Raw genomic sequence first — 12,054 nt, forward strand, 5'->3', positions numbered from 1 at the left:
CCGTCAGTTTACATCATCGGTGCCTCACGTCTCGATGACGGCCAACTAGCAAAACGGCTGGGGAAAAAAAGTATATATATGTCTACAGACAGATTTGAAGTTACCTAATCCTGGTCTTTGATGTTCAAGTCGTCGTCGAAATCAGCTTGCCAGTGAAGAGTAACAGGTGTGAAGTAACACAAAATCCATCTGCTGTAGGCCTCGTGTCTTTGAAAGTCGGTTTCCTTCGATGCTGTCAGAATTACGAAAGCTGCTACACATACTACTTACCACTGCATGTCAGAAGACTATAGAATGGTCTTCGACATGCCGAGGACAGACTCTCGTAGCAGCATCACCTTATGAGTGAGGCGGTCGAGGGTAATTTCCCTTGTCTGCCATTGCGGTGATGATGGCCGGGGTTCTGGTCAGAGTTGTGTAGCGGCTGAGTGGACTTGTCTTTGGTGATTACTTGAGGAAATAATTTTTGCGAAAGGGCGTCATGTTGGCGGAAAAGGTCCAAGGGCGAGTTTCCTGGATACAGCATGTCAGTCTGAATTTTAGCACCTCTGTCCCTTCTATTTTTTCCCTCATCCAGCAACCATGAGAGGCTAGTCTATCGAGCGTTGGCGCTTCTGTTGATCTCCTAGTTTCTTGATCCATCGTTCACCTCATGATATTGACCTGGAAGGTGTGTTGTCAGCATCCAACTAAAAAGGGGACCGCTGTCTGGTTCAGCGTGAAATCGGGAACAAACACAACCGCAAAATAACACCCATGAAAACACGAATATGTGGAAAAGAAAAACATAAGAAAATAAAAACCGAGCAGAAAAAAATAGTTATCTCAAATATCCCTTCACCAATTTCTCCGCCCTTCCCCAGAATTCCTCCATTCCGACGAAGAAAAAAGAAAACAAAACCAAACAAAACCAAACAAAACCAAACAAAACCAAACAAAACCAAACAAAACCAAACAAAACCAAACAAAACCAAACAAAACCAAACAAAACCAAACAAAACCAAACAAAACCAAACAAAACCAAACAAAAACCAAACAAAACCAAACAAAACCAAACAGAAAATACAGATACCCCAAACATCCCTCTACCAATTTCTCCGCCCTTTCCTGAAAATTCCTCCACTACTCATTCTCAAAAGCCCCAGAGCCCATGATTGGCTCCGCCGTTGATAGCACGCGCGACAATTCTAGTCACTAGCCGTGTCACCGCCATTCTGGTTACTCGAACCATGCTGAGTGGCTTAACTAGACTCTTTCAGTAGACGAGGGTCGATGGTTTGTTCGTAGCCAAGGGTTTGGCGTTGACCAGGTTGAGGGACCTGAGCGTGTCTGGCGGATTGGCCTTGATCTTGACCAAGGCCATATGCGCCGCGCTGACCGTAACCATTGCCCGTTCTTCGACTGTTGCTCAGGCCGTAACTATTGTCCAGGATGTAACTATTGCCCAGGCTGTACCCATTGCCCTGATTGTAACCTATGTTTCGGGCGTAGCCGGTGCCTTGACCGTGAGCATAGTTCAGGTCGTAGATATTGTCTGGGTCGTAGCTGGCCCTCCGGCCATACCTGTTGCTGGTGACATAACCGGAATTGGGTACGTAACCGGTGTTATGGACATAGGCATTGTCGTGAAAATAGCCGGTGTTGTGGACATAGCCAGTGTTGGGGCCATGTAGGTAACCAGTGTTCTGCCCCGAAACATTGCCCTGGCTGTAGCCGCTGCCATATCCACCAGCCTGGCCATGCTGATATGGATTCCCGAGCCGAGGCTGAACGTTGTTTGTAGTTCCAAGGCCATACATAAGATGGGTTGGGGTGTGAATGTCATACAGGCCAGAATTGGCAGACCTGTACTGGTCGTCCACACTGCGCCGGCCATACTGGCGTTGCTGCAGATGCCCGTTTCTCACAGCAGCCAGGTTCTGTTCACTAAGCAGAACATCCTCAGTGCGCTGAATACCTTGGGATAGTCCGGAGCGGTGAGGCGTGTGGTGGCGGTTGCCAGTTTGCCCGTGAGAACGAAGAATGGGAGGCTGAGATGAGATTCCAGCGTTTCCAGACGCTAGATAGTTGGGCGCAATAATCCCAGCACCGGCCTGGACCTGATTATGATCAAGTGGAACGGCAGGGTAACGAGAGATGGGGACTGACGGGGTCGGGTGACCCTGGGTAATGCTTCCTGTCCCAAGATTGCCAGGTTGAACAGCATTGGCCTGTGGGATATTCTCCAACTGCGCAGTCTGTTCCATGCCAACGTGCTGTCGCATCAAAAGGGTCATTGGCCCAGGTCTAGCATGGGTTTGCACCCGTTGGTTAATGTTGGCTGGTATGATTGGTCGTTGACCGGCATTTCCCTGGTGCTGGCTCAGCTTCGGGTTGGCAAGTCGAGAAGAGCGTTTCACAGGGGCAAACCTGGCTTGGTTCGGAGCTGGAGCGACAGAGTTCTGGTGTTTCTGTTCTCGCTGAGCGAGTTTCTGCCGTCTACGCCTGGTGCGTTGCTCTTTCAAGTGTGCCGCAAGGGCGGGACTTGACTGCTCGAGTGCCACCAGCTTGGCTTTGCGCTGAGCCCAAAACTGGCTCGTTCGTTGCTTGGGTCTCAGGTGAATATCCTGCTGGTGCTTACGCAAATTATTGCTTCTTGCAAAAGGCAGCTTGTCCCTGGGACAAATTATGCACTTGAACTGCTGCGCCCATTCGTCGTCCTCTGAGTCGTAGGTATTCCAGTCAAATGGGACTGGACGCTGGAATTCATCGTCGGTTGTGCCGTCATTCTGGGCGGTGTTATTGCCCTGATCACCAGCAGCATCTTCGTTCCCACCGTCGTTGTTGCCTCCCTCCCCGCTGTCGCCCTGTCCGTCGTTATCCTCTCCGTCACCGTCTTCGCCAATCCAGTCCGACCCGTAAACCTCCTGATCATTGTTATCATCCCCCTCATCCGAATAGTACGCGACTAGGTCTGGTTTGCCCCAGTTGAACGGCCCAGGCGGTGGGGGAGGCATGGGTGCTCCCGCAGCGGCTGCCATGGTGTCCTTTTATCCGATTCTTGAGGGGAGCTAGCGAAATGCGAATGTATAGAGAGGACAAGGGAGTAGATAAGAGGCACTGGCTGAGGGTTAGTCGGGGGAGCAGATTTATACAAATTATGAAGCGACTTACAAGAAGCAATAATTAATTGCAAGGAAAAGGAAATGATCGCAAGGAAGAGCAAATGAACGCTCGTAAAGACCGCAAATAATGAGGCTTGGGTGATGAAGCAAAAAAGCAGTAGGGAATCGCTTGCGGGGTGTAAATTGAAGGAGGACAGGCCAGATTTGTAGCAGTGGTGGGAGTGAAAAACAAACAGTGGGAGTGAAAAGCAAACAGTAGGAGTGAACAGCCCCACCTAGACGGTGATGGGGTATCAACTCGGTATTGTCGAGCAATATTCACTTGGGAGGAACCGGGAGATACCCGCAAGGCCTGGAGAGGTCGACTTTGCTCAAGTCAGGTGATCTCCCCAGGGCCAAACAGCTCGAGATTTAACACGTACCGTGAATAGAAGGAAGCCATATTTGTATTGAACCGGAGCATTCACCTTCGTGTTTCCTATCACTTCCTGAACAAGCTCAGAGAGCATAAACCAGCATGATGGGAACTGCTCACTTGAAACCACTAAGAAGAGCAAGGTCCATGAGTAGAAGCGATGAAGCAACAGCAGAAAGCAATTGAAAAAAGATATGAAGATCTCATTCATCCCACTCGTCATCCTGCCAGTCTCCATCAAAGACCCCTCTCACAGCAATCGTAATCGCAAGCCGGAATGCACTGGTACCGATAACAACCCCTATCATCCCACGTTACCGTCAGTCTTGTGCCTCATCCACTCCATGAACGGGGTACACCTGCCACTCCCTTCCACAAACACCCTTACAGTTGTCCATGACGCACTGCCTCACACAGAGCCGATGGGGAGTAGGGTCAAGGAGAATCGCCCTCTCCCCGGCAGGTAGCTGCTCTTGGCGGATCTGAGCCTTGAGCCAGTCTGCCTCCCACTGGTTACGGGGAGGGAGAACCAACCACGCAAAATCAGGGCGGAATCCCGGACAGCCAATCGTCCGACGCCGGGCAGATGTGCTTGCAGATTTTGTGTCGTGGACCGGCGGTGATGCTTCTGCGGGTAAGGCAAGTGCGAGAGTCGATATGAGTAGTATCAGAAAGAAAGACGATAAGGGTTTGCGCAACCGCAACATCGTGCCCATTGTGGTCATCTTGTGGCTGATTCTCGGAAGGGTGCAGGGTGAGGTTTCGGTTTAGTGGCAGCGGGACAGATTTGAGTGCAAAGAGATAAAGTTTACATGCCGGGAAGAGTGGAAGAAAAGGTTAGACGTGTGGCGCGGGGTCCATATGACCACAAACAGTCACGATGTCAGTGACAGGTGTGTGGCGTTCTCAAGTTTGCCGCCGTTGAAGCCGTTAGACGTGTCAACGCCTCCACGCCTAAGTAACCTGGAACTGAACTGAAAGTTTGTCATTAGGATGTAGGTACTCATCGCGCGTGTCCCTTCGTCACAATCTTCTTCGTCATACCGCCTCTTCACCCTTCCGATCACGTTTCTCCCTTTCTCCCTGTGCACCTTGAAAGATCTCAAAACCTTGTTCGTGATCCTCCTCAAATACTACCCCAGTGTCCTCCAAAGCCTCACTATCACGCCGGTCAAACCTCCTGCCAAGACATTCCGGCCCCAGCAGCGTCAGCACCACCACATACGCATAGACGCAACCCATGAAGATGCAGATGACCTTCCCATACTCGCATCTCTGTCCAACCACTGTCCCGTCGGGTGTCGTCTCCGGAGGCAGTGGAAACCTCTCCCCAATCGTGCTCTCAATCGTGCTCGACGCCGAGCTAACCAGATTACCCAGCTGATACGACGTGCCAACAACAAAAGTCCGGAATTTCGCAGGAGACAACTCCATCAAATGAGCGGGTATGACCCCCCAAGCCCCCTGAACAGCAAACTGCTCCCAAAACGCCGCCGCAGCAATCCTCCCCCATCCCTGATTGGCGACATCAGTCGCAGTATACGGATACAACATCGCGCCTCCCAAAACACACATCACCAAGATACTCAGTCTCCTGCCCGCAAACTGACTCATAAACCCAACCGTCGTACCCCCAAACATAGCCCCGACATTGGCAATAACCTGAATAATCGTCCCCTGATCCCTCGAAAACAAAAACTGCGTGTCAAGCAGCACAGGATACAAGTCCTGCGAGCCATGACTCATAAAGTTGAACCCTGCCATCAGCAACACCATGTACGTGAGCAACAACCATTCCTTTCTCATGACTTGCTTCCCCTGCTCCCAAAACACATGCGTCACCCCCTTTTTGCGCATTCCAGTTCCCCCCTCCTGGCCGGAACCCTCCTCCTCATCTTGCTGCTGCTGGTGTTTGAGCTCTCGCTCCATCTTTAACTTTTGGTATGTTCTCGTCTCTGGCAGCAACAACCTCAAACCAATAATGAGAACAGGAGGACAAGCTCCAAACCAGAATAATGGGCGCCAACCATAGGGAGTGGAGTCAACCAAGGCGCGGGAGAAGGCGGTGGAGAGGAGATAGCCAAAAGCGTAGCCTTGCTGGAGAAGACCAGACATCAACCCGCGGGCGATCGGTGGGAGATCTTCAAGGGCGGTGGCAGCTGCATTGCCATATAGGCCGCCCATTGCTATCCCAAAAAGGGCGCGGCAGGCGAGGAATTGGGAGTAGGTTTGGCAAAAGCCGGTTGCCTAGAAGGTAGTACATGTTAGCCGGTGAAAAGAACAAGTTGAATAAAGACTCAGTGGAACCGTCGTTGAAGGAAGAGAGCCAAGATAAAAAGTCCAAAACAGGGATCCAGGGGTCAAATCGCCAAGAGATAAGATCCGCGCGGGAAGGAAGAGCTTGTTCCTGATCCCTGAATCTGACCTATCCACTTAGACCCTTGAATATGACATCATCTCAACTTTGCGAACACCGCCCGTTTCGAAGCGCTGGTTGCGCGACTATCTTCGGCGTGGGATCCAGAACCTCAATCCCCGGCTATGCAACGTGACATATAGAGACACCAAGGCCCGTCCCGTCACGCAGTGTTTGCTCAAGAACCAGGGCTCCGGCCCTGCCCCCGCTGCATCCGACTCCTGGCCTCGAGCCTTTCCGGCTTCTCCCCGGGTCATTTCGAGATATACCTCTTGGGCCAAGGGGAGCAGTTGAGTTCCCGTTCGCACGCGTAGGAACAACCCCCCCTGCCTTTGCCATTATGGTAATATCTGCTTGAGGTAGTAGAAGGGTAAACTGTTGCGGTTGGCGAATGTCTGATCCCAGTTTGACAACGTTGGCCCACGATGAGATGACGGATGAGAAGAGCTCTCGGTCGACGCGGCTGTAAATCTAGCGGCGAGTTGCAATCTTCTTCTGCTTAGGAATGGCAACCCCAGCCCACCTCCAAAGTCCATCCAGGTGTGTGAACTCTTGGGTCAAAACATGAAATGCTCATTCCCAAAATCCACCAGCCATGATCGAATAAGGCTATACATGTTGCGGAACATGATGATGCCTTTGGTGCCCGAGAAATCGCGCTGGGCGTACTTCAACATCCTGGCCCACACCCCGTCCAGACACTCCAATCCCCTTCCCCCACCCCTGCCACCCCCAAACCAAACAACAACCACCCCCCTTCTATACCATCCCGTTTGATCCCTCACCGCTGCCTCCCATCCCAAAACCACGCCCCTCGGTCGAAAAAAGAAATAACTCACCAACTCCAAAACAACAAACAACCCATTATTAACCACAAACCCCCACCTCCTCCCATACCGATCTCCCACAACCCCAAACGCCACCGCCCCCACCGTCCTGAACATCAGTACCAGTGTAATCCCCCACGTTATCTCCGTTCGTGACCGACCAAAAGACTTGGCAAGGTCGGGAAGGGTGAGAGAAACAGTAAAAAAGTCGAAGGCGTCCCATGTCTTATTGGTGGTTCACTATTAGTAAGATCTTATTTTGCGGTGATGCTGTTAACTCACCCAAGCAAAGAACGCCACCGAGAAAAAAGCCCAGTTCTGTCTGTCGAGGGAGGCTAATAGACGGAATGGGTTGGGGATGTCGGAGAGGTGGGTTGATTTTGGGAGGAGGCTTGGGAGGCGGGTGGTGAGGTAGTTGAGGGTGGGGGTGGTCATGTTGAGGATGGTTAGGGAAATTGATGTTGGGTAGTTAGGGATATTGGCGTGGAGGGTTGACACCTAGGTGGGTGTCAAGCAAGGTTAAGTGTTGGCCGTGAAATTCAATGAGGGCTCGGTGCCGAGCGAAGGGGTGATGATGTCGTTGGTTGGGAAGGCGTGGTGGCGGTAACGTTGGTGATGATGCAGGAAGGCGCAAAGCTGACAAACCGTAAGTGCTCAAATCACCTCCAGCCTTTATTGTAGATCCGAACTGAAAATGCAGTCAGTCGTCAAGCACACTCACCAGACGTTCAACCGTGGTTGACTCCCTCAACAACCCCAACCTCAACCGTGATATCTACCAAAGTAAACAAGCCATCACCTCTCCCCTCCAAGAAAAAAGAGCAGACGACCTCATCAAGACATACAACCCCCAAAGGAAAAAAAACCGACATCGCTCCCCCAGTATTCCCCTCACATAATCCCCGATCCTGAAACTGCATACACTAACGCAGTATTACCCTCCGCTCACCAATCCAACGCAAGCACCTGAGCGAATTCTGATGCTGCACAGCATCAACACACCACCCACCACACCGTTGGAACCAAACAAAAAAGGGCAGCCGATCAACGGCATTGGAATCACATGAATCAAAGCCTTCCGTAAACGTCACCTAGAATCGTCGTCCGAACTTGGTCCCGAGTCATGCGCAACCGGTGCTCTTTTCCGGGACCATGGATCCTATCAAGACACCGAGATTCATCGCAACCACGCAGAGAAACCACGCAGAGAAACCACACAGAGAAACCATGCAGAGAAATCACGCAGAAAAACCAGGCACCTTGGAAGATAAGTTGACACAAGCCATACAGGCAAGATAGGTAGATTAGGTAGAGCACACGCTGCCTCCTATAAAATTTGACCAAAAAAATAGTATCCCCATGCAGACACTTTTGCCTTCCCCCATGGCTTGTAAAACCGGCCGTGAACCATAACATTAACCGCTTGGGTGGTATCCCTCCATCGCACGAACTCCTTGCAAAAACAGCCCATCCCATCCATTTCCCCCAACACCAACCCCTCCCGTCATCAAATATCTCAGCCACGCAAGAACAGAAACCCTCCCTAGAAGGACGAGGTGTCCGTGACAACAAGAGCCAAAGAATAAAAAGCCAAGTATTGTACAGAACGACGCAACAAAGAAATAGTTTACAGAAAACCGTGCTAGTAAGGGAAAGGTCGGACCCTTCTTCTCTTCCTCACTGTATGCGCTTCCTTCAAGAACATCTAGCTCGGCGCACTCCCACTGTTGCCTTGATTAGCTTGGGATCAACTCCCAAGAAGGGAGAAAGTGGAATCAACACTCACACTCCGCCCCCCATGAAAGCGGCCAAGTCATCCAGCTCGAGCAGCTGCCTCTCAAACGCTGCGCACAACTCCAGCGCCGTCATGTCCACGTCGGGAACATCGGGACCGGTACTAGACGACTGGACACCGCCGAGAGCTGAGCCTGGTGAGGCTGGGGAAGGGGAGTCAACCTTGGCGACGACTGGTACTGGTGGTGGCGGGCTGTCGGCGGGTGTGGGAACGGCAACAGGCCCACCATTGATAGTGGTGATGCCGGTCTTGCGGGGTACCGGGGGCTCGCTTGCCCGACCCTCGGTGGTAGGGACAGCTTGAGGGCCAGCAGCGGACACATCGGGTTGTTCATAGTCCATCGCGTCCGGATTCGTGTCGGTTTGGCTGACATTGTCGTCCTTGACAGATGGCGAGAGGGCCCGCTTCTTGCTGTCTTCGCGGGCCTTGTCGCGTGGCGCGCTCTTCACGTCGCGAAGGACCTTAGACATGACCGAGAGGTGGCGTTGCCAGGGGATGACCAGGGGCCAGGATTCGGCTCCGTCCTGGCACATGCGAACACTGTCCCTCACTATGTTGAATGCGGACTCGCTCGAGTTGGCGGGGGCCAGTCCCTTCAGTGTAAGGTATGCGACGGTTGAGCCGGCGGTGAAGGCGGCAAAGAGCATAAACAGAGGGAAGCACAGGATGCTGTCCTTGTCAGCTCCGGTTTCCAGGGCCAACAGCGAGTGGATGATGCTGTGAGAAGCCGCAAAGATCTTGTCAACAGTCTGGACGTGAGTGTGGGAAGATCCACGCCACAAGTCGATGCTAAAGTTCTCGTCCGTGACCACCTGGAGCATGCGTCTGCGGTTGACAAAGATGGTGCCGCAGTTCAAGAGGCAGTGGATAAAGGCATACGTGTAGCCGCTGCCCATGGTGATGTGGAGGTTGATGTTGTTGGGCTTGTCGGCAAAGTGCATGGGAAGGGACTGTCTGAGGACCTCAATGTCTTGCTCAAGCTGCACACACCTCTCATCGGAAAAGGTGGCCAACGTCGTGGTGGTCATCATCTCGACGACTTGGCGCCAGGCTTTGGTTGCCAAGACAATATGACCAAACTCGCCCACCTCGCTGAGTTGGGCAGAGGGATCCTTCAAGCCTGCTGGGGGGGCGCCGCTGAGGGTGCGAACATGTACAGGACTCGTAAAGTTGTAATTCATGTCGAGACAGGGCAGTGAAACATCTTGGACATCAAGGTGGGTCAGTGCTGGATGGCGTCCTGGGCTGCTGGTCAAGAAGCAATCCAGGATGTAGATGAGCCAAAGTGTGCGACGGAAAGACTCCTCCATCTGAAACTGATCCGGCTCATTGGTAGAGTTGTGGTGGTGGACAAGCCTGTACATCTGCGCCATGCGAGCTGCAAGGCCAAGATAAGTGTAGGCGCGAACAGCATTGCGGCAACCCCATTCGTGCAGAATCAGGAGGCAGACGGACTGGATATCAGCAAGGCTAGGCGTGTCCAGATTCTGCATCACCAGGTTGATGGTCTTGCTGGCAAAATGCTCGGCCGCAGTGCTGCTGCTACCATGTCCGCCATACCGGCGAATCATGGCGGGGGAGTGCCTGGCAAGACGTGTTAGAGGGAAACGGACCAATCAGAACAGTGGATGCGTCTGCTTACCGCGCAGCTGTGGTCAATAGCGCGTTGACCATGGTCGGCTCCATCGAGGCATTCTTGAGCGCCACCAAAAAGGTCGGCTTGTGGAAGGCAACACAGGCCGGTAGGGTCTTGCTGATGACTCGCTCGCATTCCGTCATGAGCTCGGGTGTAAGTCTGTTGTTTAACGACATTATGTCAGTCTCCGGGCCGATGACACAATTGATCCCGTATGGGAACTCGGTCGGTATGGTGATCCGGTCTCTGTGAAGCCGGGGAGCCCATCCACTGGGAGGGCTCCGTTTGCCTGAGGGGCAGGAAGAGGGCCCATGCGCCCGAGGGTGGGTGGGACGGGACAGGCGAAAAGATTTGATTTGGGAAATGAGGGCCGGGCGGAAAAAATGGGGCGAAGCCCATCCCACTCCGAGAAGGCAACGCTAGAAAACAGCAAACCGGGGCGGGTTGAGACATCCGGAGCCGCCCAAAAAAGAACGCGCTCGAAACGGATGCGTCCGGACCCCAGCCCAAAAAAAAAGAAGAAAAGAAAAGAAAAGAAAAGGCACACACGCAACAAAGATGATGTCTGTCTGTCTGTCTTTCTGTCTGGCCAGGCAGAAGAAAGGAAATTGTGTGAGAGAGATAAGATAGCAAAACGTACTTTTCATGCGCCGCCGAGGCGTGACGCGACACGCTGGAACTGGGACCGGCCGGTACCTGGCGATCAACAGCGCTGCTTGAAACCACCCGTTCGCTGGGCAAAGACTCCCGGATGCGGTGCTGCATCCGGGCTGGCGATACTCCATGACCACCATGGGCCATGGACTCAGAGGGGAGATAGCATTCGTGCATTCCCTTGGCGCAGTTTTTGCATGGTGCTCTGCCGTTTTCGTAGACACACTTGGTCTTGCCCTTCCGGCAGCGCACACAGGCACCACCGGCCCGGAGGGCTGTCGATCGCACGACCGACGCCATTGCTGAGAGTTGCTGAGAGAGGCTGCTGTGTGTGGTGTGTGGGGTGGGGGATGGCGAAGATGGTGAAGAAGTTGATGTTGGCGATGATGGCGATGATGAAGCAAAACCTTACTTTTCTGTTGTGTGGTCTGTGGTCCGATCCAAGTCCGAGAAAGCCGGAGCAGGAAAAAACAAGAGTCCGGAGGTGCGCCGGGAGCCACAGGAGACAGAATCAGAACAGTGGACCGGCCTGTGATGTCGTCGTCGTCGACGGCAATGAGGTGAGCTGTGGTCAGGTTCGAGTGGGAAAAGGAAGAGGAGAGAGGGCGAGGCCAGGAAGGACGGAATGACGGGGGGCGATGGGGTAAAAAGGCTCGGACGGACTTTGGAAGCTCAGGAAGCGAGGGAAGGGAGGCGGCGGCAGCGCTCTGGTAAGTGGGTCACAATCGAGCGGGCGGATCGGCTGATGGTGCCGGGGGTCTGTGGGGCCTGCCAGAGACGCAGTCGCTACCAGCAGCCCCTCAGTCCAGCGACAAACAGCGCCCGCCGCCACTGTCAGCGCCGCGACACAAAGCAAGCCGGCCCCGGCAGTGAGGAAAACGATCCCGATCTTGTCTCGCACTCGTCATCTCCGCTAAATCTCCATTTGATGGCTCGACTTTATCATACCTAGCCACGCCATCCTGATATAGCTCTATCCAAAACCATACAATCTTTGATGGCACTGCTGAAGATAGAACAGAACATGAGTTAAACAGCCCCCGGATTGCCCAGGCTCTCCCACCGAGACACCGAGGTGCCTCAGCCAAAGCAAATCCGGCTCAAACCAGCCGCTGATCGGTAGACCACCCGCCGCCCATGATGCTACTACCTACCTGGCAGGTACTCTTCTACCTTGCCCACACCATCTTATCTATCTTCCCAGAGA

At 53.1% G+C, this 12,054-nt stretch overlaps 3 protein-coding genes across 3 annotated transcripts; all 3 read right to left on the reverse strand.

The window, feature by feature from the left end:
• Positions 1 to 1,241: 1,241 nt before the first annotated feature.
• On the reverse strand, positions 1,242 to 3,020 carry QC761_302500 (uncharacterized protein; the record flags this gene model as incomplete). Its single annotated transcript, XM_062877388.1, has 1 exon — positions 1,242 to 3,020. The coding sequence occupies one exon, from the start codon at positions 3,018 to 3,020 to the stop codon at positions 1,242 to 1,244; it is 1,779 nt and encodes a 592-aa protein (XP_062733127.1).
• A 1,537-nt stretch (positions 3,021 to 4,557) lies between these two features.
• Positions 4,558 to 7,614, reverse strand: JEN1 (Carboxylic acid transporter; the record flags this gene model as incomplete). The annotated part of the gene is made up of 4 exons (XM_062877387.1): positions 7,484 to 7,614; positions 7,045 to 7,398; positions 6,775 to 6,987; positions 4,558 to 5,766 (listed from the first exon to the last, which is right to left on the reverse strand). The coding sequence occupies exons 2-4, from the start codon at positions 7,195 to 7,197 to the stop codon at positions 4,558 to 4,560; spliced, it is 1,575 nt and encodes a 524-aa protein (XP_062733128.1). The 5' UTR covers positions 7,198 to 7,398; positions 7,484 to 7,614.
• A 456-nt stretch (positions 7,615 to 8,070) lies between these two features.
• QC761_302470 (uncharacterized protein) lies at positions 8,071 to 11,147 on the reverse strand (the record flags this gene model as incomplete). Its single annotated transcript, XM_062877386.1, has 4 exons — positions 8,071 to 8,486; positions 8,549 to 10,141; positions 10,200 to 10,352; positions 10,834 to 11,147. 4 exons carry the CDS (start codon positions 11,145 to 11,147, stop codon positions 8,468 to 8,470), a joined length of 2,079 nt encoding a protein of 692 aa, XP_062733129.1. The 3' UTR covers positions 8,071 to 8,467.
• Positions 11,148 to 12,054: the final 907 nt, after the last annotated feature.

Source organism: Podospora bellae-mahoneyi, chromosome 3 (genome assembly GCF_035222275.1).
Source record: "Podospora bellae-mahoneyi strain CBS 112042 chromosome 3, whole genome shotgun sequence".
Lineage (NCBI taxonomy): Eukaryota > Fungi > Ascomycota > Sordariomycetes > Sordariales > Podosporaceae > Podospora > Podospora bellae-mahoneyi.